Source organism: Rhipicephalus sanguineus, chromosome 7 (assembly GCF_013339695.2).
Source record: "Rhipicephalus sanguineus isolate Rsan-2018 chromosome 7, BIME_Rsan_1.4, whole genome shotgun sequence".
NCBI classification, from domain to species: Eukaryota; Metazoa; Arthropoda; class Arachnida; order Ixodida; family Ixodidae; genus Rhipicephalus; species Rhipicephalus sanguineus.
The window spans coordinates 125,390,229-125,414,957 of NC_051182.1; the positions used below are offsets into that span (position 1 = coordinate 125,390,229).

At 43.8% G+C, this 24,729-nt stretch overlaps 1 protein-coding gene across 2 annotated transcripts in view; it reads left to right on the forward strand.

Annotated features, from left to right (window-relative positions):
• Positions 1 to 1,391: 1,391 nt before the first annotated feature.
• The window catches only part of LOC119399837 (ubiquitin carboxyl-terminal hydrolase 43), a 66,217-nt gene continuing 42,879 nt past the window's right edge, over positions 1,392 to 24,729 (forward strand). For both annotated transcript variants that reach the window (XM_037666696.2, XM_037666697.2), the window contains exons 1-2: positions 1,392 to 3,312; positions 20,180 to 20,395. In XM_037666696.2, the coding sequence (XP_037522624.1) occupies positions 2,425 to 3,312; positions 20,180 to 20,395 (1,104 nt within the window). In that variant the 5' untranslated portion in view covers positions 1,392 to 2,424. The remainder of the gene's footprint in view (positions 3,313 to 20,179; positions 20,396 to 24,729) is intronic.

Genomic DNA, 24,729 nt, shown 5'->3' on the forward strand with positions numbered 1-24,729 from the left:
TCGTTGGCGATCCCTCAGGTCTTTGGCGCGCTTACAAATCACGGAAAAGTGTTGCAACAATGATTTTCCGCGAATTCAAACACGATCGCACCATGTTCTCAAACAAATATCTAAACAGACAAATGGCATATGACCTTCGCACTATTTCATTGACGGGATCAAGACCAAGAACTAATCATGGTACTAAAACTATAGATTATCAGATTATTTCATTGTTGAATGCATACCCATCCCTAATCGAATTGGCCAATCAGAACTCAAGTATGTCTCGTTTTAAAAAACAGGTAAAGCTACTTTTCCTGCCTCCTTGAAATACACAATTATTTTGCTCTGAAAGCGAAAATTATGTAATTTTGTATATTTGTATAACTTCATAAAAATTGTTAAACCCGAACAATGTAACCTTTGTATAATTTTTGTCCCACGTGTTTTTTACTGTTCATGTTGTTTATATAACCTGCGCAATGAGCATTTTACTTATTTTCTCTGGATTTGCTCCTGGCTGTCCGACATGTAAGTCCGGGGTGAGGGCCTCGTCAGGAGACATAGGAGTCTCCTTTTGCCTTGCCTCATGGACATATTTCATGTTATGTAACTATGTCCGAAATAAACTGAAAACCAGTGACGTAAATCCAGGAAAATCGCAAGGGGGCACACACAGTTTTCCGTGGCGGCATTTTTGTTTTTATAAATACAAGGTTTTACTTTTCTTAAATAAAAATTAAAATCATGCTTCGAAATAAACTTAAAAAGAAACAAGCATGGGTTCACAGCTCACGTAATCGCATTGTGCTATTGATACTTCTCGGAAACCGTTCGAAGGTCAGTTGCGATTTCAGTACAGCCTTACAAGGCTGAGGGGTATTGAACACCGGCTTACACATTACAAAATAAACAGGCATTAGCAAAAATGGCGCTTGAAAGATAAATCTCAAGGAGGGACACTTGCAGGGGGTGTGTCCTTGACCCCGCCGTGATTTACGCCAGTGGTCTCAACAAGTTCGAGTTCACACACTTAAATAGACCGCGCTTCAGATACGAAACCGAAACGAGCAAGTGACTTCCAGTGCCAGTCGCACGTCTCAGAGGCTGTACTTTTGTGGACCGCAATTATTGTGTTACGTCTTGGCCGACATGTTTTAGATATTGCTCCTTGTCTTATGCACTTATATCTGAGAATTAAAAACATCGCTCAATAATTACAGATGAGCCTTACATACAGCGCTTTATAAGTTTGACTCCATGCAGTCAAGTTGTAATAGCGGTTATTTTATTCAAGTACGATCTTCACGCGCCGCTCACGAGGGCGCAGCGCAGTCGCGCCTTGCTGCGCGTAATGGTCGACGCTCCTTATTGCGTGTGTATGTTGTGTTTCTTTTGACGGACCCTCGTCGTTTCGCCAGTCGCGTGCAATGTGACATTGAAGGGGAAGAGAGAAACGACGCACACCACCTCTAGTAGTGGGCCTTCTCCTACGAGACGGAGGTAGGCACACCGACCGAAGGGACGCCAGTAACCTACATTATAAAACGCGCGACCCACCAAAGGAAGCGCTACGCCGATCAAAGCAAAGGCTCGCCTCCCTAGACGCAAATACGAAGAACGGATACGCACTTCGCGTGGCTCCGAGGAAGAAGTAGAAGAAGGACTTGAACGTCGTCGAACGTCGTCATCGCTGTGCTTTTGTGGAGTCATTCGTTTTTGTTTCGTGCTGCGTTGGGCGTACGTCACGGCTGCGTGAGCGCGCATCCCGTGCCGTTGTGTGTGTGTCTGCGTGCGTCGCCGCTGCGCAGTTTTCGTTTTTCTTTTCCGTGCTGGTGTTTACCCCGGTGCAACAACGACGACGAAGCGAGGAAACAATGAAATTCTCGCATCCGCCTCTGCGTGCCCGCTGTAGCTGTGGCGATCGGCGGTCTCTGTGGCTGCTTTTACGTCGCCGTGCCTCTGTCAACACGTCGGACCGCACCTACGTGTAGCGGGCTTGTCGCGCGATTGTGATCTCGGTGTGTGTGTGATCGCAGGTTTCCCGCGACACCACGAACGTCGTAGGCCTGCCTCCTCGCCCACTACTGCGTTGTTGCACCACAACCAGCTGTTATTTTGCCAGGAAGAAGTGGCGTTTTCTGGTTCGACGGTCAAAACGGTTTGTGTTGTTGCGGTTGACCAGAAGCGAGCGCCTCATGTAGCAACAACTGTGCGAAAACGCGCCGCTTCGGTGTTTAAAGCCAACATTTCGAAGGTCGCCGGACGGTTTACCGCAGAGGTTTGGCGTCGTTGTCAGGGCGTTCCTCGAAAACGGTGAGAGAAGCGACACGACGACGCCTGCAGCTTGTCAAGGAGAACAGTTGACGTTCTCGTGCCCCTTCCCATGTCGCTCTCATCGGCGACGCCGCCGAGGACGACCGCTGTTACTACAAGTACGGGATGCATTCTTCGAATTCCTCTCCTCCGACGTCGCGTCGGCGCAGTCAGCACCCGGGCTCGTTCTTCACGATCCCGCGATGGATGGGCGGCGGCGGAGGCAGCGGCAGCAAGAAGCAGCTGCAGTACCGAAGCCTCAGGTCTCTCGAAGACCCGACGTCGACGTCCTCCGCGACGGCGGCGACGACGGGTACGGGACGTCGCAAACGTCCCAGCCTGTTCGATCAGATGGTGAAGCGCTTCTTCACGCCTCACGTCAGTCACCACAGGAACGGGACTTCGGAGGCGACTTGGAACAAGTACTCGGCGCCCTCACGGAGCGGTTCCCTGAGGGACCTCAGGACTCGGGCCGTGGGAGGAGACCCGGGAGGCGGGGACGACACTTTCTTCGCTGGAAACGGAGGAAAGAGACGTCAGGAGGACCCTGGACCTCGGACTCCGGTTCCAGCGGTCGCCGGGATACGGAACGAGGGTAACACTTGCTTCATGAACGCCGTGCTTCAGTGTCTGAGTAATACGGACGCCTTTGCGGAGTACCTGGTATCCGGGAGCTACCGGGAGGATCTCGGAAGGTCCAGGAGTCGTGGAGGCTTCGCGTCGTCCTCTCCGCCGGCTCGCGTCACTGAACAGTTGGCCCACGTACTGGGAGCCTTGTGGTCGTGCCGGACGGAGGGCGACTTCGCGGCCCGCTTCAAGTCCTGCGTGGAGAAGCACGGCAGCCAGTACCAGGGTAGCGAGCAGCACGACGCCCAGGAGTTCCTCATCTGGCTCCTGGACAAAGTGCACGAGGAGTTGCTCGTTGCCGAAGACGCGACGACGACTTCGAGCGGCGGTTCGGCGACGTCTAACGCGGCGTCTCGGTCCCGCCGCGGATCTCTCAAGCGTTCCAAGGTACGCGCGCGCTTTTTGTCTTAAAAAGCTCGGTGCTGCGGGGTCGACGGGCGTTATGTTGGTGATGTTTGGGAAGTGTTGGAATCTTGCTTGATCGTGTGATCGGCCATGTATTGCTTGGCAGAGCGGCAACTGGTGAAAAACAAACCGTTGATGAGGTTGCTGTTTTGAGGGAATCTTGGAGTGCTGTTTTTAAGAAGACCTCGCTAGAAACCAAAGTGGTCGCTGTGTAAGGCCATGCTGCCTGTATTTGATAAGAGTTCAATGAAAAATGAGCGTTATAGCTTGCTTCATTTCTATAGATGGCCTGCATTGATATCACTGAAACTGCCGTGTTGGACACCAGCATGGGGGGACGCGACGCTTGCGATGTCGCATTAATGTTCTCAAAACATCACATGCAGGTTCTTTCGTTATTCATGCATAGAGGCGTTCCTGCCATGTCTTTATCACCTTGAAGCAGGTTAACCGTAACTTGTTTGTCGTCAAAGCCGCCATTGGGGAGTGCGGGTATGTCCAGAAGCTGCGTCCATGACGCAACGTGCAAGCTATCTATATCCTGTCAAACCACCGTGCCCACGGTGTACCTAGTTAACTGATCATCCTGAGAATGTTTTGGCGTTAGCTTGGGTTTGTCCAACCTGAAATGGAATTAGTTTCAGTGTCGGCAATCCCTATCATGCCTGATCCATGGTGTTCCTCAGTACGCGTCTTTCACAGGACAGAATACAGTGTGTGGCGGCACAGCTCGAAACTATATACTGAGGGCCAGAACCATATTCTGTTGGTTGCATACACGTAAACTTTGCATGTTCTGGCTATGTAACATTATGCAAACAGGACACGGACGAGTAGAGCAACACTAACTGGCGTTGTTGGTGACTGTCTACTGGTCGTTGTCCCGTTCACCAGTATCGTGTTACGTAGCTATAACCAAAACCAACTAGCCTAGCTGTCTACGCTTAGCATGTTCTGGCACAGCTCGAAACTAGCTGGGGCAAGAACCAGCTTCCAATGGTGGCATGCGGGTGAAACCGCTTATTTCACCCGTGGACAAGCAATTCAGTTCGATATTGTCGTTCCGTGGTGGTCCTCAGCATGTTTTGTAATGACAAGAGGATTGAAGGGACAGCGTTTTCGTTTGAAGTTTAGGAACAGTGTCGGCTTGCAGACGTGTTGTTGCTTCTGAAGGGAGACGCCATGACAAGTGGATTGAAGGGACAGCGTTTTCGTTTGAAGTTTAGGAACAGTGTCGGCTCGTAGACGTGTTGTTGCTTCTGAAGAGAGACGCCATGACAAGTGGATTGAAGGGACAGCGTTTTCGTTTGAAGTTTAGGAACAGTGTCGGCTCGTAGACGTGTTGTTGCTTCTGAAGAGAGACGCCATGACAAGTGGATTGAAGGGACAGCGTTTTCGTTTGAAGTTTAGGAACAGTGTCGGCTCGTAGACGTGTTGTTGCTTCTGAAGAGAGACGCCATGACAAGTGGATTGAAGGGACAGCGTTTTCGTTTGAAGTTTAGGAACAGTGTCGGCTCATAGACGTGTTGTTGCTTCTGAAGAGAGACGCCATGACAAGTGGATTAAAGGGACAGCGTTTTCGTTTGAAGTTTAGGAACAGTGTCGGCTCGCAGGCATGGTTGTTGCTTCTGAAGAGAGACGCCATTTTTGCGGCATTGTTTATATGCGCTTTAGTACTTACAACGTCAACGAAAACAAATATATAAATTTGAACAAAGTAGGAGCTTGTTCCTATGCATGCCTATGTCTGACTACGAAATCGACCTTTTCTGTGTCACCGAGAAAGGGTTGTGCAACAGATGTTTGCTGCGTTTGTCATCCGCAAACAATTTTCGACATTGTTAGATCTGTGCCAAAAGGCTGTCGATTTTTGTGATACTCCAATGTTGCACTCTCTTCTCACATAAATAATTATTTTACGTTGAAGACTCTACCTTATGCAATGAATTAGCGGAAGAAGGAAGTAGCTGCCATTCCAATTAGTGAAACAGAAAAGCTGACAAAATCGATTGTGCATTTCTCCATCAGAATTGATGAGGAGCGGTGGTACCGACTTTCGGCTTTTTTTTTTTAAAGTCAAGCTAATGGTGTATCAAGAACACAAAGCCCACTGATTTAACTTCCTGGTTCAAGGCCCGGAGATGACGTTATGAGGTTTACGTCACCTTGATTGACATTCACTCCCGAAGTGCTAAAGTTTAACAAATGCCGCGTATCTGGGGATCTCGGCTCAATGTGTCGCAAGCACCATCAAACCGGAGCATTGCTTCACTGGCGCTTCGTGTGCCGTTTGCAGTGCAGAAACTTATACTTTAAGTGAGTGCATGTTAATCTTTGCATCTGTGACAGTTCACTTTGTGCAGCTGTGAGGGTGAATGACACTTCTCTGAAACTCGCGCTGTCGACAGTAAGCGTCTTCTTATGGCTCTTAGTGCGTAGTCTCAAATGTCACTTGAAGTCACTCTGAGGTGATGTGCCATGAATGAATGAAGTGCATGCCATTGATGGTAACTTTGTTAATGAGTGTGAACATTTCAGCATTGTGTTGATGTTAAGCGTAGTAACATGATAGACGGCTGTTTGAGGGCGTTGAATAGGTTTAAAAGTATCATCACGCTGTTGCCTTTTTTTTAGTGTTTCTCACCAACAATTTGATCATGGGGCAGTATTTCCATATTTTTTTCCCTTCAAAGAAAACCATATGCCAATTTCAGCTCCTACACGACACTACTGGGAAATCATGCACATGCTGCCAGAGATCTCACTGTAGGCTGCACGGGGCTCATGGCTCATGCAGCTCCCTCTAAGGCAGTGGCAAAAACGAGAACTTCTCAGCAGTAAGCTCGTTCACTGCCATTGTGGTTCAACATGCCGAAAGCCACTGTATGTTGCACCATGCACTCCTTGAAATCCATCAGCGAATGACTGCGTAATATTTTCGCCCCAGGCACAACGTAAAATGCGTGTAGAGCTATTTAAAAGTGTTTCGATCCTATTCTTGTAACCAGCTCTTAAGAAAATTGATACTGACTTGACGTTGGCTGCTTTGTGATCATGCTTGCCAAAAGCAAGCCACGAAATGTGTCTGTTTCCGAGTTTCCGGCAACGCATAGCGGAACAACATCCTATTCACACGATTGTAGCCGCATTTGCTACGGGTCGCAAATGTTTTCCTGGTGCGTCTACAAAGTGTTGCAGTGCCCCTTTGTGTGCCTTACACATTCATTATTACATCACATTCTCTCTCTCACACTCTTATTGCCCACCCGCCATGGTGGTATATTGGTTATGGTGCTTGACTGCTGACCAGAAGGTCGCGGGATCAGATCCCGGCTGCAATTTCATAGAGATTAAATACTGGATTCAGGTGCTTAGATTCAGGTGCACGTTAAAGAACCCCTAGTGGTCGAAATTACTGGAGCCCTCCACTACGGCGTCCCTCATATATAATGGTTTTTGGGACGTGAAACCCCAACAATTATTACACGCTTATTGCCGTGCTCGGCGAAATATTCATTCCCAAACTTGCGATGTCCTTGTTTCTGGCAGCCTCCATTCACTCGAGGTAGCTTATCGGAGTCAGTCGGCCGCTCAAATTGGATGCTCACTCCATGGGGATTCTATTCTTATTGTTCCAGCGATGTCTCACTGTCGAGCCGGACTCGTGTAATTGCAGCGTTTGCAGTAGTGGCAGGAAATTCAAGGTTGTGCAATGCAGTTTTGTAATTGCCCGCTGCAGAGCTGTCGGATTTGTCTGGCTTGCAAAATGAGCGTTGTTATGTCGACGAGGGCGGGGGGGCAGTTGCACAGTTTTTTTTTTTCATTCTTGTCTATCAACCTGTATAAGAAAAGTAAGAAGGATGTGTGGGAATTAATTTTACGCGCTTATTTATGTCTCTAGATTTTCCTTTTCAATTTAACCTTGTCGTATCAATTTCCTTATCGCTTTTAAAGTAATTGCCTCGCTCCGCGTTTCTGGCTTTATACTGACATATACCAACATCATTTTGTCACAGAAAATGAAGGGCTCTCTTAAGCTCTCTTAAAGACGTGCTAATCTGGAAAGCATCATCATAGGGTCTGAAATAATATTCTGTAATATTTGTTTGTATGTACCGGTCTTGGTACCCATGCAGTGGATGTGATGAGAGTTTTGCAGTTGCGCAGTGTTCTGCATTCTTGCCTGCCTCTACCTTCATAAAAAAAAAACTGAAAAGATTAGTAGAAATTTATTTTTTTTGCATTTATTTATGCTCCTAGTTATTTTTTTCTTTGTCCATTTAACCTTCCCGTATTTAATTTCATTTCCTCTTTAAAAAAATGTCTCACTCAGTGTTCTCTGGCTTTATACTGACATATACAAATGTCATTTTATCACAGAAAACGAAGGTTTAGACTCTAAGCTCTCTTAAATATGCGTAACTCCGGCAAGCATTTTGTAGGATCTGAAATAATGTAAGGTAATATTTGTTTCTACGAAACAGTCTGGTTACCTGAGGAGCAGATGTAATCTGATTTCACGATGCGCTGGTTAGCTTTCTAGCACGGTTTACGTGCCATATACGGGAAGGCTGAAGAAATGCACGCAGTTGGCACTTTCGGCAACATTTCTGAAGCTTTTTTTTTGTTTTGGTAAGCGAAATTGTCGCAGTTGTAATTATTGCCATACCTGCGAATTGCTGCGAAGCATCAGTATTACAATGTCTGTGTGTAATTGTTGGTGTCAGAGTGTTACAAAATAGGTGCAAAGGGTGAGGAAGCAGAATCGAATGCCACTGAATTTGAGTTATACGATGAAATCGGGAAACTTGTCGGCATAATGCTGGAGTCAGCTGGCTCAAACATAGAGGCACTTGAATGTCATAATAGCAGCCTTCATTCTAATGGGGAATTAACCTTGTAGATCATAATGAGGAGAAACTGCATGGTGCTGGTGAAATCTAAAGACCTGATTGATTTATTCAGAGTATTAGTAAAGACCATCGTGGGAGGTGTTACATAATGTGAGCGGCGGGGGGAGAGGTAGAATGCACACAGAAGATAACAAAAAGAAAAATGATTAGATTTATAAGCACGTGCTACAGCAAAACGAAAGATACAGGGCCAGATATCAAGGTATAGTTATTTATCCAGCAGATAATACTGTTCAGAGCAATAAAATAAATAAACAAATCTGCACATGATTTCAATGTATTATGCAGGTATATTGGCTAAATGTGGGTTGTAACATGACCTGCAACATGTGCTGTACAAATGGAAAACCCAGGCTGTAGAGATGTCTGTTCGATAGCTTGATATTTTAGTTTGCCCAGGTTCAGTTGCAGTGTGCGACTGCAAGCTATTTCAGTTAATAGTGGCTTGAGGCATGAATGAATGAGTGAAAGGCAGTGTGTGACAATTCATTCTCCTGAGTTTACGTGCATGATCACACCTTTCGAGGGGGCATGTCTTCCCAAAAGCCATGAGTCAGCTTTTGGGAAGCTAAGTTTGAATATAGCTCCTTAAAGGGATACGGAACAAAAATTGGAAAAACTGACGAAAACATCGAAATTCTACTTGGAAGACGTGACTGTTCCGATAAACAGAGTTCATTTCATGTATTTTTGAACAGTTGGCTGTTTTTTTGGTGGACTGTCTGCGCGCGGCGGCTGCACGCCAGCGCGAGCCGTGACGTCACAGTCACCGAGGCGCATGCACGGTGCACGTGTTCCTGTCCCCTCCTTCCCTTTCTCCACCTCTTCTTTATGTCTCACTCTCCCCCTTCCACAAAGGTGCTGAGGCGTGCCCCACCATTTCGGGCCTTTAAACCACCCAGGAGCATTGTTCGCTGCCGGTGCCGTTCGTAGTGGTTCTGGGAACTGTAGTGGGAGTTGAGCGGGTTGAGAGACGCGGGTGACGGCTGGCATTGTTGGCATGCCCGTTTCCAGTGTACGTAACGTCACCAAGCGTCACATCCTGTAGTTCACGGCGCGGCCGCCAGACGCGGCAGTTTGTTAAAAACATGTTAAATTAATTATTTTCCTCTAGTTTCTGTCTGAAATGAAGGTTGTCTTTATTGATTTCAGCACCCAATCTTTCACTTTAGCTGAAAATCCTGGCAGCAAAGATTTTGTTCAGTATCCCTGTAATAATTTCCTTTCTCTTTCAGTACTTGCTTGAGCGAAGATTGAGCACTCGTTTCATACTCGACATAAAACGTATACTTTACTTTCTGCATGTGTTATGCTCTAGAATGTTGCATGCTTTGGAGGGATGGGGGTATTTTTTGTCCCGCAACAGTGATTCTCATCCATCTTGTTTGCCCTTTTTTTGCTTGGATGCTGTGTGCCTGACACTATTAGGTCACGAATGGTGTGCGCACTATCGGTGAGAGATGGCATTCTTGATAGGAATCAAGCGAGTGCTGAGTTTGCTGCAAACCAAACATGACCAAGATGTATGATGGTTATTTATTTGTATATACTGTGGGAGCTAAAACAAGGCCCAAGCAGGAGTGAGAAAGAGAAGGAATAAATTCAGCTTATAACATTCCATAAAAGAACAAGATAAGAGATAATATTTAGACGTAATACTTGATCACATTGTGCAAAGCGAGTTGTCTCAGCTATAAAAATGTCCCTATAGTGATAATCCCTTACGCATAAATACTGTTACGAAGAGATAACAATATGATCAACCACGACATAATAGTTTCATACAAGCAGAAGATGAAAGACAAATAATGATTTAAATATAATGCCTAATCACATTGTGCAAAGCGAATAGTGAAATATAAGTTTCACAATTCGCTTTTCACAATTCGCTTTTAATAATCAACCATGTTATAATCACTGCATACAAGCAGAAGATAAAAGATAATGATTAGAGAAGTAATACCTAATCACAGTGTGCAAAGCGAACAGTGAAAGTTTAAAAGTAACATCTGTACGACGATAACGCTGTGTGTACATACATGCCACCAACGATGTAATCATGCCATACAAGCAGGAGATAAAGGACCAATAATGAATAGACATGCCTAACTGCAATGTGCAAACAGAAATGTTTGCTTTTAAGAATCAACCACGATGTAGTCTTTTCATACAAGAAGATAAAGTACTGATAATGAATAGACATACTGAATTGCAGTGTGCAAAGAAATGTTTGCTTATATGAACAACAATATAACGATTTCATACAGGCAGAAGATTACACACCTAATTGCAATGTGGAAATGTTTGCTTTTAAGAATCAACCATGATATGAACACTTCATACAAGCAGAAGATAAAGGACCGATAATGAATAGACATACTTTATTGCAATGTGCAAAGCAAATGTTTGCTTTTAATAATCAGCCATGGTATAATCGTCTCATACAAGCAGAAAAAGATAGGCACATACTAATTGCACCTGGTACATAATAATAATGCACAAAGCAAATTAGGGTGGTTATTAAAAAAAATCATTGTGTTATGCGACAGAAAGATATGTCACTAAAAGCAGTGACTGTTTTTCATGTGTATGACTTTGTAACGAGGCAACTTAAAGGGGCCCTCCAACACTATTCAACCCCCCATTTTTTACTTGCGGGTTGCGTAGACTGATGGCTGGGGATAATTTTAGCATAAGTTTAAGCACCGATATCAAATTATTTAGTATTTTAATCACGCGTTGAAGTCGCTACATCGCTGCTGACCGCATCAGCGCGTAGTGGCGCTTGCCAGAACTATTGCGGGCGGAAATGACGAAGATGGGCGCTGGCCTATGATTGGATAAATGTAACGTTAGAAGTAATAACGGCGTTGCATCAAAGTTGAGATTACTAGTGTGTTTCGTTTTTCTTTTCTGTGCGTTTTCAATGAACTCCAAATAGCCGCCGTCGCAACAAAAAATATCACTACAACCACAAAGTACGACAGAGGCGCCGGTTGCCATTTCGCCTCTGGTTGCTCTGGCTTTCTTTTTTTTTTTTTTTTGCCTGCGCCGGTCGGATGTCCATATGAAACGCTTGCCCCTCTTCCTTCTTTTTGCGTCTGTGCGTTTGCGAGCTGCCTCTTTCCGCATGTGCGGTAGGCTCATGATTGTTGTTGAAACGGTGCAAGTAATCCTCTTCGTTGAATTGTTGTCGCTGCACACTTGTAACTCGTCGGGCTGCTCACCGAACAACCCGCGTAGGGGCGACCGTGTTTAACCGCCCATGCCGCTCCACAAATTCCCTTCTCAGAATGAGAAGAGGGAATGACATGGAATGTCCTTGTAAGGAACAGCAGACAAAGCCTCCCCAGCCTCGCTACGAAGCAGTAGCGCCCGCTCAAGTTCTGACAAGTCAGGAGGAACCACGTTTGTTACTATGGCAACGACGTCAACAATACGTTGGAAAGGAGAAGCAACAATGGTGTGCGAGCTTCCCCTACGTAAGAGCTTTCAGCCCATTTCATTGGAGCGCCATCCGACGTCACAGCAGAGAGTGAAATGTGGTCACGTGACCCCGCGAAAATCGAGTTGAGGGCAGGCATTTTTTTTCTTGTATTTTGAATTTTCTAAATTGAATAACTTCGTACTGCGTGCCGCTATCGCTGCCGTTCTTGCTGCACTAGTTCGTCCGTACTTTAGTCTACGCAATCCACGAGTAAAAAATGGGGGGTTGAAGAGTGTTAGAGGGCCCCTTTAAGTGTCTGAATTGAGCCAGTTTGTACGTAACTTGATCCACGCTTCCTTTTGCACTGTTTTTTATATATAATGAGGCATTTCGAATTAGTAATCGTTTTGGCATTGTGGTTGTGTCATCAGCAAACAATCAAGCCAGGGTCGTGAGTCATGATTTCGAGAGATTCCGTTGAAACTGCTGTCGCTGCTTTTGGAAGGGCATTCCACTGTGCTGCGGCCGGCGTGGGCGGCTGGGAAAGTTACGCCGCCTGCAGCCAGGCTTTACGTCATTGTGACAGCAGGTGTTAAAAGTGTGATTCACGCATTGATGTTGGGAACAGCTGCCACGACGGGGTGCACCGTGCTCTGGGTCATGATTTTGCTGACATTCCGAAAAAAGAGCATCCTTATATGGACGGCTTTCTGGCACGAGGATAACTTTTAAAGAAGCGAAACAATAAATCAGTTTATACACATAAGTTACGTCTCGAGAACTATAACGTCCTTAATTTTGTCATCACGTGTTCCTTTCTTGAAGAGAAAATGAAGGGGAAAAGTTGTATTTATCCGAATTTCGTGCTGAAGCCGCAGTGCCTGCAAATCTGCGGGATATCACAGGTTCCGAAGTATTTCTTTTTTTTTGTATTTCGGCCAGCTTGGCTCAGTAAACGCTCTCGAAACTTGCCATGCTAAAGGAACACTGAAGGCAAGTATTAATTCAACATGCGTTGTTGAAACAGCATTTCAGAACCCTCATAGTGCTTGTTTCGTACTGAGGAAATGCTAAGTTTGAAAGAAAATCGCGTTTTAGTGCTCCACACACCGTTAGCATAATTAAAACTGCTCGCCTTTGAAAATGGGCTTGTGGCGTAGAATTCAGCATGCCCTTCCTTTGCTGCCCAGCTGGAGCAACCGAGCATAGTGCGGCAAAAAAAGGAACTTTTGGTCCCGTCGCATCGTTTCTTTCCTTGAATCAAACCAAAGTGCACAAGTTGCATTTTAGTCCATCTTGTGAGTTGCGAAATGTTCTTTCTTATCGTGGGCGCTTTGTGTACTTGTGATTAATAGTACTGAGGACCTACTACGCACTCGGGCTAGCGGCAGAATGTCTAACTTGGGGTGGAAATCTTGTCCTAGATTTACTTTAATTTCTCAATTACTAAAGCACTGTTGTGCATAATATCGACGTTTTAGAAGTCATCAGGCATTGACCTTTCAGTCTGACATAAAATGTTATTTGCTTTTAGTGTCTATTTGAGTCTTTGGCTCCCTCACGGCTGTTACGGCAAGTTGGTGAATCTTAATCAAAAGTAGGAATTGATATGGTCAAACAAAAAAGAGAAACATGCCTAAGTCCCCTAGCTCCAGCGACATTTATTTATTTATTTTATTTATTTATTTACAGGTTCTGCAGGCCTATACTTAGGCCCAAGCAGGAGGGGCAACAACAACAAAAAAAGTACAATGTCACAGCACTTAATTAGACAACTTATAGTGCACTTGCACAACAGTGTTACGGCACATAAACAGTGATCAGAACACTCATGCGCAGCAGAAGACAACTAACTACATTACTCGGGCACTGCGAATACACACCATATGGATACATCATTCAGAACTAAACAAAAAGAGTTTCAAGCTGTTTTTCAGTATCTTCGGACTGAAAAGCACTTATTGGCAAAGAGTTCCAGTCAGCAATAGTCCTAGGGAAAAAAACTATTTTTAAAAGCAGTGGTACGGGCAAAAACTGGTGCCAATGAATATTTATGCTTATGTCTTGTTTTTCTAGAAGATAGAGGTTTCACACAGTTGGGCAGACTTGTTGTAACTTTACCGGAAAGAATTTTGTGTAGGAACGTTAACCGATTAATTTTCCTGCGAGTTTCCAGTGTTTGGATGTCGTTCAGTTGCATAAGTTGTGTTGGCGAATCATATCTTTTATATTTGCTAAATATAAATCTGACAGCCTTCCGTTGAACTTTTTCAATCAAGGCAATATCTTTTTTACATTGAGGGTCCCAAACAACCGAGGCATATTCAAGTTTTGATCGAATGCAGGTGTTATATGCCAATAATCTGGTCTCCTTCGTGGAGGATTTAAGTTTCCTCTTATTAAGAAACCACAGTTTCCTAAGTGCAGCCGTGCATATGCTTGTAATGTGGTCTGACCACGTAAGTGACTTTGTCAAAGTGACTCCTAGATGTTTGTATTTTTCTACGTCTTTGAGTGGGTTATTGCGGAGAAAATAAGTATAAAGGCTGGGAGTTCGTTTTCTTGTTATTCTCAAGAGAACTGTTTTGTCACTATTAAGTTCCATGCCCCAGTTTTGACACCACTCGTCTATACTTGTAAGAGACTGTTGAAGTAATATGTGGTCATTTACACAACATATTTCTTTAAAAACAACACAATCATCCGCGAATAATCGGACGGATATGTCCTTATGTACGACATCAACTAAATCATTAACAAAAATTAAGAATAACAAGGGGCCTAACACACTACCTTGTGGCACACCAGAAGAAACATTTAGCGAAGAAGAAGAACAACCCCTGACCTCAACAAATTGAGTTCTGTTATTTAAGTACATATGAATCCATTTAACGATACCCGAAGGTAGCCCAATATTTTCGAGTTTAAACAAAAGTTTTCCATGAGGCACCTTATCAAAGGCTTTGCTAAAATCTAAAAAGAACACATCAGTCTGCCCAGATATATCTAGAACCCGTGCGAATTCATGCACTGTAGACACAAGCTGTGTTACCGTAGACATATTTTTTCGGAAACCATGTTGATTAGGCGACAAAATATTATTTTCTGATAAAAATGTGTTAATGTAATTTGCAACAACATGCTCTAACATTTTACAGCAGCTACTAGTGATAGAAACAGGACGGTAGTTTGTCAAGGAATAGCGGTTACCCTTTTTAAAGATCGGCACAACACGAGCTTTACGCCAATCGGCTGGTATCTGACCATATTTGAGTGATACATTGAAAAGGGCAGTAAGGAAGTCAGTGATTTGTTCAGCATAGCGTCGTAGGAATGAATTACCAATGCCGTCAGGGCCTGACGATTTCTTAGGATTAACCTTAAGTAACATTTGTAAAACACCTTCACGAGTTATCAGAACATCATCCGTGATTATGGGCATCGGGTCTCGCAGTTCATAATACTGTGGTTCGGAAAAGACGCTCTGAAAGCATTTATTAAAATGATCAGCAATTAGTGCCGGATCTGTTATCGTGACCTCATCAACTTGTATTTCAGAAACGCCTTCTTTAGTTTGCTTAAGATAGCGCCAAAATTTATCAGGATCTGTCTTGATGAATTCAGGTAGTGTGTCGTTAAAAAATTGATGCCTAGCCTTACTAACACTCTCTAATAATTTTTCTTTGAGATCGGAAAAATGTTGCGTACTAGTCTTGTGTTTTTTTCGTAACCTTTTTATCTTTCTCTTGATCTATATAATCTCACGGTTTATCCATGGGTTATGTGAACGCCTGCGTATTTTCCTAAGCGGTACAAAGTTCTTTGTACAGAAGTCCACAATACCACGGAAGCGTTGCCAGGCTCTATCAACATCACTAACAGATGTGGGGAGATGTGTTTCTAAATAATCAATTACTGCAACATCATCCGCTCGATTGAAATCTCTTACAACACTTTCCACTGGCGTTTTCACTGATTTACAACGTCCATGCCTGTCCCAAACAAATGATATTAATCTATGGTCAGAAATACCGGTTTCAACTGTGATAGTCGCTTCGGTAAAGAGTTCCGTTGTAAATAGCAGATCAAGTATCGAACTCCCCCTTGTGGGGTGTCCTACCATTTGCTCAAGGCCTAGAGAAAACATTATGTCTAAGAGTGTGTCAGCTGAAGAAGAAGTACCATAATTTATATCATCCCAATTAATGGCTGGCAGATTGAAGTCACCCGTAAAATAAGATTTTTGCTTCGTAGACATAGTAGTTCATCGTACAAACCGCTCATAAAAGAATCATCAGCATTAGGACATCGATAAACCGCACAGAGAAAAAATGACATATCAGCAAATGAAAGTTTTAAAAGCAGACTCTCTCTCACTGGAAAACGCTCAGCAATAGATACATCAATGCCATACTTGATAATGACAGCCACTCCACCGCCCCGAGAACCACGATCACATCGAAAAAGTTGGTAGTTCGGCGGACCTATCTCGCTATCGCCAATGGCTTCATGTAACCAAGACTCTGTTATCACACAGACATGTGGATCGTGCGTGAGCAAAATATTTTCCAGCTTTTCAATTTTATTTGTTATACTCCGTGCATTGAAGCAAAGCAAACGAAGTTGGTGCTCCCCTAAGTGCTAGCTGGGATTCCCTACGGCACTCTCATGTGACACGCACATTAAGCGAGTTGTCCCAACAGAAAAAGGTGTGATCAATACGAAGCTTATCGTGAACAAGAGCAACCTTGCTACCGCTTTCTCTTCATTGCCATTTCCAACTGGCGACATTGCCAGTTTAACGATTTGCATCGCTTCAGGCTTTTATTATCGCCTGAACTTCTGTCTTGTTTGGAGAGTTTAAAGTCGCAGAAGTTTGTTAGGACTTAGGTATAAACAGTAACTCATCTACGTGTCTCATAGCAAAGCGTGCAAGCCTAGTGTCAACTGATAAACACTTGAGCAAGTTAGTACAGACCCAGGTGAATAGAAAGAGAGGAATGCATTGTCACGAGTGCAATGTGTTAGCTCATCTGCCTGTGTCGACATGTCCGTTTACTTTGTGTGTTAGTTGCATTGAATTCTCAGCGTTGGCTAACGAGTGTTGTGCTTTTGTATGGAAGAGCTCCACTGAGGACCTCGTGTTTTGTTCGGAGTGTCTGTTGTTTGTCTGCAGATAACGTTTTTTGCTGCATAGGCACATCTGTGCGCCTTGACAGTAGCAGGAGGACTTGTTGTTAGGCTAGTTGGTGTTTGATGAACGTTGTAGCGTAGTGCAAAGGAACAAATACAAAGGCACGGAAACATACAACACAGGCGGTTTTGACAGTATCAGTAACAAAGAAAGTTGTGCTATTTGGTGCACGTCTATACTTGACAAATTAAGATGAGGACAAATGAATTGTCAGGTTCACAGGCAAGCACTAACTCTCAACCAAAATTGTGTCTGTTTAATTGTTTCTTTACTGAGTTTATCAGTTATTTGTTTTCTAATTCATTATGTTATCCATGATATTTTTCTAGCTTTTTCCAAGATTTCTCATTGAGATTTATCATGCGTCTTTCTTCTGCAAAACTTATCAAAGCTACACTTATCGAAGTTTATCGTAGAATTTCATGTCAACATTTATCGTATTAGTATGTGAGCAGAAGCTTACTTTCTTTATCTTTGTCAAATTGTCCATTGTATACTAAATGTACTATTGTGAGCAATATGAGCTGGAACACAGAATTCACATCCATTCAGTGATTACTTGTAATGTACTGATATGAATGGGACGTAGTGAATTGTCCTGAGATACCTCTCCGCTTGAACACTTAGTATCATCAACAGTTTTGCGCTTGCCATCTGATTTAGCTGCCATGACCTTTTAAAAGGTCATTTCACTGTTCCATTTCATATCGTTCACAACTGTATCTTTGTGTTTTCTCAAATTGAATAAGGTTCCAGCCAGAGTCATCACTCACGCTGTGATCATTGCTTAATGTCCTTGTTAGCGCCAATTTTTTGTCAAGTACGACACGTGAACGGTGTTCTGTCAGGAGGTTTGTCACCGGCATTGTCGGCCAGTGTCGGTGGCCTCATTCACGTCTTGTCTTTTGTTTACTACGACTCAGAGGGGGACGTCAGAGAGAGATAGGAATTCGCAGATATCGCTGTCAACAGCTTGCAATCTACATTGTGGCGAGATAGCGGCTGCGTCACAGTCAAGCAGGAAATGACCGCGTGTGGTCTTTATCTCGGTTGGGGGGTAGGGATTGTGGAGCTTGTGTCTTGGCTGCTGGCGCTGGTGCATTGCGATGTGACCGCATTTACTGCCAACATCAAAGTCGTAAACTGGTGTTTGTTATGGGTCATTTCTCTTTCTCCCCTTTTTTTTTGTTTGTTTGTGCTAAAGCGCAGTTGGATCGGAGTATTAAGGGCTGGATCTAGGAGAGAATCAAACGACAAGCTTAGAAACAGAGCACATGCTTCATTACTCAGCACTGACTCATTGTATGTGCGCATAGCTGCACAGTTTGCTTGTTATTTATTTGATTGTTGTCCTAATTCAGGGGTGGGAATGTCATAAAATGCTAGTAAGGCAACAGCCAGAAACTGAAATAAATGGACTGCTTATTTGGTGTAAAGAATACACACACAAAAAGAAGATTGATTAAAGATGAAGCAATTTAATTTAGATGTTAGCAAGATGCTTGCCAGTGGCAACCAAGAAATCGTTTAGTGATAAGGAACTGGATGTTGCCAGCCAGAGAATTCCAAAGCCTCTGTAGTGTCTGGATAAGTACTGTGTATGACTGCATCAGCACTGACTAAAGAAATGTGTTATGTTCAAAGTGTGGGAGCTATGGGTACAACTTTCATTAGTAAATGTGATGAGGTGACCATCAGAAAGGTCGGAGGGTGGGTTAATAACTATGTATAAAGGTTTTGAAATACTTCAAATCTGATAATATGAAAATAGTGGTTTAATATTCAGTGATTATAGGACCAGTAATAGTAGCTTCAATCTGATAATGTCGAAAGTAGTGGTTTAGTACTCAGGGAGTGTAGGGCCAGTAATGTCACTGGCAATTTTGCCCGTTTACTTATTCCCTATGTGAAATCATTGATCCTGTTGCAGCAGTATTACTGGCAACTTCGCCCGTTTTTTACTTTTCCCCTATCGGAAATCGTAGATCCTGTTGCTACAGTCTTTACACCATAGCACATTTAGCTAGCATTACACATAAGCGTGTTTCTTTTTTTTTCTTTTGCGAGTGTATGTATTAGGGCTGTACTTGACCAACCACTTTCTGTGGACACCTATACACTTATTGGCTAATCCATTGACAAACCCACTTCACTGAGCCAAGCTGTCATTTGAGAGGGATTCCACATCATGTAAAAGTGAAAGCGTTCTTAGAAGTGACCACTTCAGAATATGGTTTTGTTGATATAGCCAGGACTTAACGCAGTACGAGCAATGTGCATGTGTAGTGGCTGATGCCACATTGGATGGAAAGCAAACTTTTAGGAGTTGAGCGTGAAAGAACACAAGGACAAAAGGAAGAATGTACACACACAGATACTGGCCCTCCTTTCGTCCCTGTGTTCTCTTGCGTTCAACCACTAAAAGTATGATGAACCAACAAGCCCCTATCACTACCCTAGGAAAGCAGCGTAAGGGAGCTTGAAATCTGTAGAGTTTAGCAAGCAATCTATTATGAGAGGTCGCAGATTGCTTACAATCATGCTGTGAAATAATGTTTATTCTGAAATTCTTGCGCAAAACAAAACACAGTTCAGGAAGAAACATTGTGGACTAGGATAGACACCCATACAGGATAGACGCTTCATGTACTGTGTTTTGTCTTGCTCATGATTTCGCAATCATGCACCAACTGTCCCAAAAGTCAGCGCTTCTGAAATAATGTTTAGCTTGCACAATTCCGAGTCCTGTAGTCTAGAGTTCAGAAAAAAAAAATCGCAGGATCTCTTATGCATTCACCTAAGACAACTCGAAAGCGAAAGCCATCTTCCTTTTCTGCTCAGTCGATGTATTCTTCCTGCCCCGTCCCACACTGAAAGCTTTGTGCACCTAGTGTGGTTTTGCACTGCCTCCAGGATCAGAGGCGTTGCAAGCTTTCTTCACCTCGCCTGGTTTTGCACTGCCTCCATGATTCGGCCCACCTTTGGCCAAGCAACGACGTCACACGACGACATCATCATGTGAAGTCACGGGGTGTGATGTCACAGTGACATCATGATGATGTCGCAAATTTTGCCGATCTGCGAATGTCATATGGTGACGTGATTGCGTGATGATGATTTTTTTGCATCACTTGTGTTGGCGCCGATGCCGCCAACGCGGGACATTGGTCAACTTTCGCATTTGATTCACCTCGTAACGCTTTTGCCCTAATATTTTCTCATTAATGTACAAAAGTGTTTCACTGTCCGCTTCATACGACTTTTGGTCCGCAGCATGATGTATGCTTACGCTTGTCACATTGTTCTTGTTTCCAGAGTCGATCGTCCTCGGTGAAAGCTGGCGGCGCCACACCCTGGCAGGGAAGCCCCGTGGCGTCGCTGTTTGCCGGCCAGCTTCGGCTTCGGCTGACGTGCCCGCGCTGCGGCCAGCAGAGTAACACCTTCGACCCATTCGTCTGTCTCTCGCTGCCCATACCGGCTGCGAGCCAGTGGCTTTGCCATGTCCACTTCGTTCCACGAAACTCCCCACCCGTGAGAGCCAATTCTTTATTTTTAAACGAAGCTCGGTATTACAGATTTCAGCGTCATACGCAAAAAACCCAGTGCCCGCGAGCGCAATGAAATGTAGCCCTCGAAGGGTGCGCCGGTCACCTGCGTATTTGTATGCACCATTTTCCAATAATCGATGCCCTCTCGATCATGGGCTTGTCGGCGATCAGCCGTTTGAGATATGGCAATATGATGTTTTATCGGGGTGATTTGTGATTTGATTGTTGCCTGGATATTAACACATGGTCGTCATTGTTGCTCTTAGCAACTGAAGTGTTGCGCTGCTAAGCATGTGCATGAAGGTCCCATTCCCAGCATGGAGGAAGGAAACAATTAGGAGGGAGCATTGTGCAGTGCGATCGAAAGAAAGAAAGAAAGAAAGAAAGAAAGAAAGAAAGAAAGAGAGAAAGAAGGAAAGTAGTATGTCAGGCATGTAGGCGCAAAGCTTCGCTTGCTCCCATTTTCCCGATAAGGTGAGGGCTGCTGAATTTTTTTTACCTCCTGCATTCCACTGTGTGGCAAAGGCAGTTTTAGAATAGAGCACCCAAAGCTTTGCATTTGCTTTTGTTGCTACTTCACACGTGCCACATACACTGACCCGCAGGTCGTGGGATCGAATCCCGGCCGCCGCCGCCGCATTTTCGATGGGGGTGAAAAGGCTTGAGGCCCGTGTGCTTAGATTTAGGTGCACGTTAAAGAAACCCAGATGGTCAAAATTTCCGGAGCCCTCCACTACAGCGTCTCTCATAATCATATGTTGGTTTTGGGATGTTAAACCCCAACAATTATTATTATATGCGTGCCATACACTAACCTCTGGGTACCCATGTTATATTTCGAAGTATAGGGTGCGTACACAAGCTACGCAAACCCTGCATCCCCAGTGCTAAATTACTCTACTGACTGTGGGACCAGGGTTTCTTTCCTATGGTACACAATAAGCTGATAACATCACAAAGGTTCATGACAAGCTCTCATCATCATACCTGATTGCCATGTTTTTTTGCTTGCGACATCACGTCGTGGTGGATATTTCTGCACTTCTTGATTGGCTTTTGACGAGCAAAGGTTGCCTAGAGGTGTTTTATCATATAGCACATAGACACATCTACAGATAGCCGGACGCAACTTCAGAAGGCTGGACAAGGTGCCCAGATGACCAAAGCGCGGCAGCTAATGGCCTCCATGACTACAGAAGTAGTCCTGCTCATGTACTCTCGGATGTTCTGTGACAGTGAAGTCATTGACCATGAGGCTTATGACACGAGTCAGAATACGTTTTCATTGGTGCAGGCTTATGTGCCTCCGTATTTGAGCTGTAAATGCCACTGCCTTCTAGAGTTCCATCCAAGGAGGTTTAAAAAAGAATGTTGAAGTGGAAGCCCTCACCACGCCTTAGCAGCAAATGTGAAGCCAGCATTTGCCTGTAGTTTACCTCAAAAACATAGCCTTCTAGTGTGATGTCCAATTGCAGATAAAGTACATTTGTTCTGCGAACGTAACTGCTAGGTCAGGTATGAAATGAGAGATCGTTGTTTCCAATGAAAGGAATTTATTTGGATGGGTATTATTAACAAGATCTGTAATAAAATTTCACAAGAGTTTGAGTTTTCTTGAGAAATCCAGAAACACCAAGACGCCCATTGAGTGGTATCTGTTGGCAAAATTTAGCCACATTCAATTCGTAGGGAATGTGAGCAAAGCACTGCATGTTCTTCTTGCACGCTGACATTGTACCGTGCCTGGAGTAAGATGGCGGAGGTCTGGCTTCATTTTCGCAATATAATTTCCACTGCAGTGTTCTTTTTTCAACCTCCTTAGTTGTAACTGACTGTAGATATCTATATAACAAATGAGCAATTATTGTTTGCCATATATGCAATAATTCAGAAGGGAGTATTGTGTTTTAGACAAGTTACTAAAACATTTCACGGCATAGAAATTGAAAAATGAAACAGACCCCTTCAGGGGTTAAAAGAATGTGTGAGTCAGGTTGTGCACTTAACCTGTGTGACCCACCTAAAGAGGCAGGCAAATCAATATTTAGCTTCAATAATTAATTTATGCCAGGCAGCGATGATGTGTTTTTTTAGCAGCAGTCCTTGTTTAGGTTCCATTTTCAAGATGTCTGCCACCAAGAATGTTGTAGAAATGCACTGGCACTATAATTATTTTTCTCCCGACTTGTGTCAGTGGAGAGCTCCGGAAAAATATGAAGCCTGAATGTCAGTGCATTTCATCGCTCGCCTTAACTAAAAAATCTCGTTTTAACTAAAAAAAAAATCCCGGTATTGGTATCGAGATTTCCTTTAAACGACCATTACCTGATCGTTGCTCCTACGTCATTTTTGCAGAAGTGACACTTTGCAGACTTAGGATAGGACATCCAGACAGCACACACGCTGCACCTTTTTTCGGATGGTGATTCACCCATGTGTGAGAAATGTGGTGAGCCACTCACCATGTTTCACATGTTGATTCAATTCACTCAGCTATACACTAATAGAAAAAAAGCATTTCCTTTTAGTGTATTGTGAGTAAATTCCTCTCCATCCCTAATTTTAAATAAGAGTCATTATTCATATTTTTAAAAGACTTGCATAGTTTTCATGTTATATTTCCAGACCATCCATAGCACGGCCTCTTAACAGAGGCTGCTGCTGTGGTTGTTCCAGCTGAAAGCACTTGCCTCAGCTTTTGGGCTCAAGGGCCTAGAAGAGGCATACCTGCGATTTCCACATTCTGATATTTTAGTATCATGGTCACCTGTCCTTATCTCCATCATTATTTTATGGTACATATGTCTTTTGTACATATGTCTTATGGTACATATGTCTTTTGTACATATGGTACATATGTCTTTTGTACACTTCCATATAGAGCATGTTATTTGGCCACTTCACAGCATTATTACATCCTGTCATCGTAAATCATTGATCACTGCAAATACCAAATTGTTACACAAGGCGCTCTTTGGCCACACCTGGGCCTTGCACCATTTAAAACCACATATCTTCATCATTACTTCGTTTTCGCAAGTTTGATGCTTGTCGCACAATGCGCGGGTAAACAGTCGTGTGAATTGTGAAATTTTATGCACTAGAGTGAGTGTTGTACCCATCTGCTGTTATTGATTGTGCATTCAACATCTGTACCTCATGTGATCCACCCGGGGAAGCTTAACTGTGCTATCTGATAGGTATAACGTAAAACACCGAGCATGCTCCCCTGCCCGAGCAAGCGCCCCCTTCCCCTTTACGGGGGACTTGAAAGATGTGTCAATGACTAAGCAAGCGTCCCCCCCCCCTCCCACCATTTTTTTTTCAACCTGATGTCCGCTACAGAGTCCTGCTAGGAAACCAAGTTCTGAGAGTGTTTAGATATGTACATGATTTATTAGTACTTTTACAGTGTCGTGCCGCAGGGTTGCATTCCGAGTTGTCACAAATCGTCAAAACGTTTGAACATCTTTCATCCTTGTCATAACACATGATTTCACACGAGGATTCCCTCCGCTTCCATAAAAACAGTAGATGCACGCTTATTCAGTCAGGCATTTCATTAGGAGCACAGGTGTGCATTCTTCTTAGAAGCTCGTCCGCTGCCATTTTGAATTTGTGTCCACGACTGAGCAACGGCCAGCCCTTCTAAATCTTGTCAGATTATCTTTTACCGTAGGGGGGGTGCTGTCTCGGGGTTTTATGGTACTTCCAGAGATGTGATCAATGTGCGATAAACAAATCGGGGCACGATCTTATATGCATCCTATAAATGAACTTTTTTGCCAGATGTGATTGGTCGACACTTGCACATACGTCCACTGTTCGTGACGCTTGCACAAGCCTCGACCATTCGTGTGCAGCAAGAAATGTTCATTTGTTTATAGAACCCACACTAGATCGCGCCCCAGGTGTCATGTATTTCTCAGCAAGCACTGAGATCGGGCGAGTTGGTACTGATCCATAGCTTCTGAAAGCGCAAAAAAAACGGGATACCATGTGCTTGTCCTGTGTTCTTCTGTTGTGCAATCACGTTTATTTTGGGCTTTTGGAATCCATGTATTTCTCCTTCTATTATAGTTTTCACTAGCTACTTTTAAACATTATCATCCATGCAAAAATTATTGCGTAGAAGTCAAAATGCTCTGATAAAGTCAAACATAAGTTATATCCGTCGAGTTGAACTTATAGTCGCAAAACGGTTGCGCAAAAGTGAACTCCGATAACGCGAAACAGAAGTTATATCCGTTGAGTTGAACTCATAGTTGCAGTAACGGTTGTGTAGAAGTGAAAGTGCATTGATAAGGTAAGAATAAA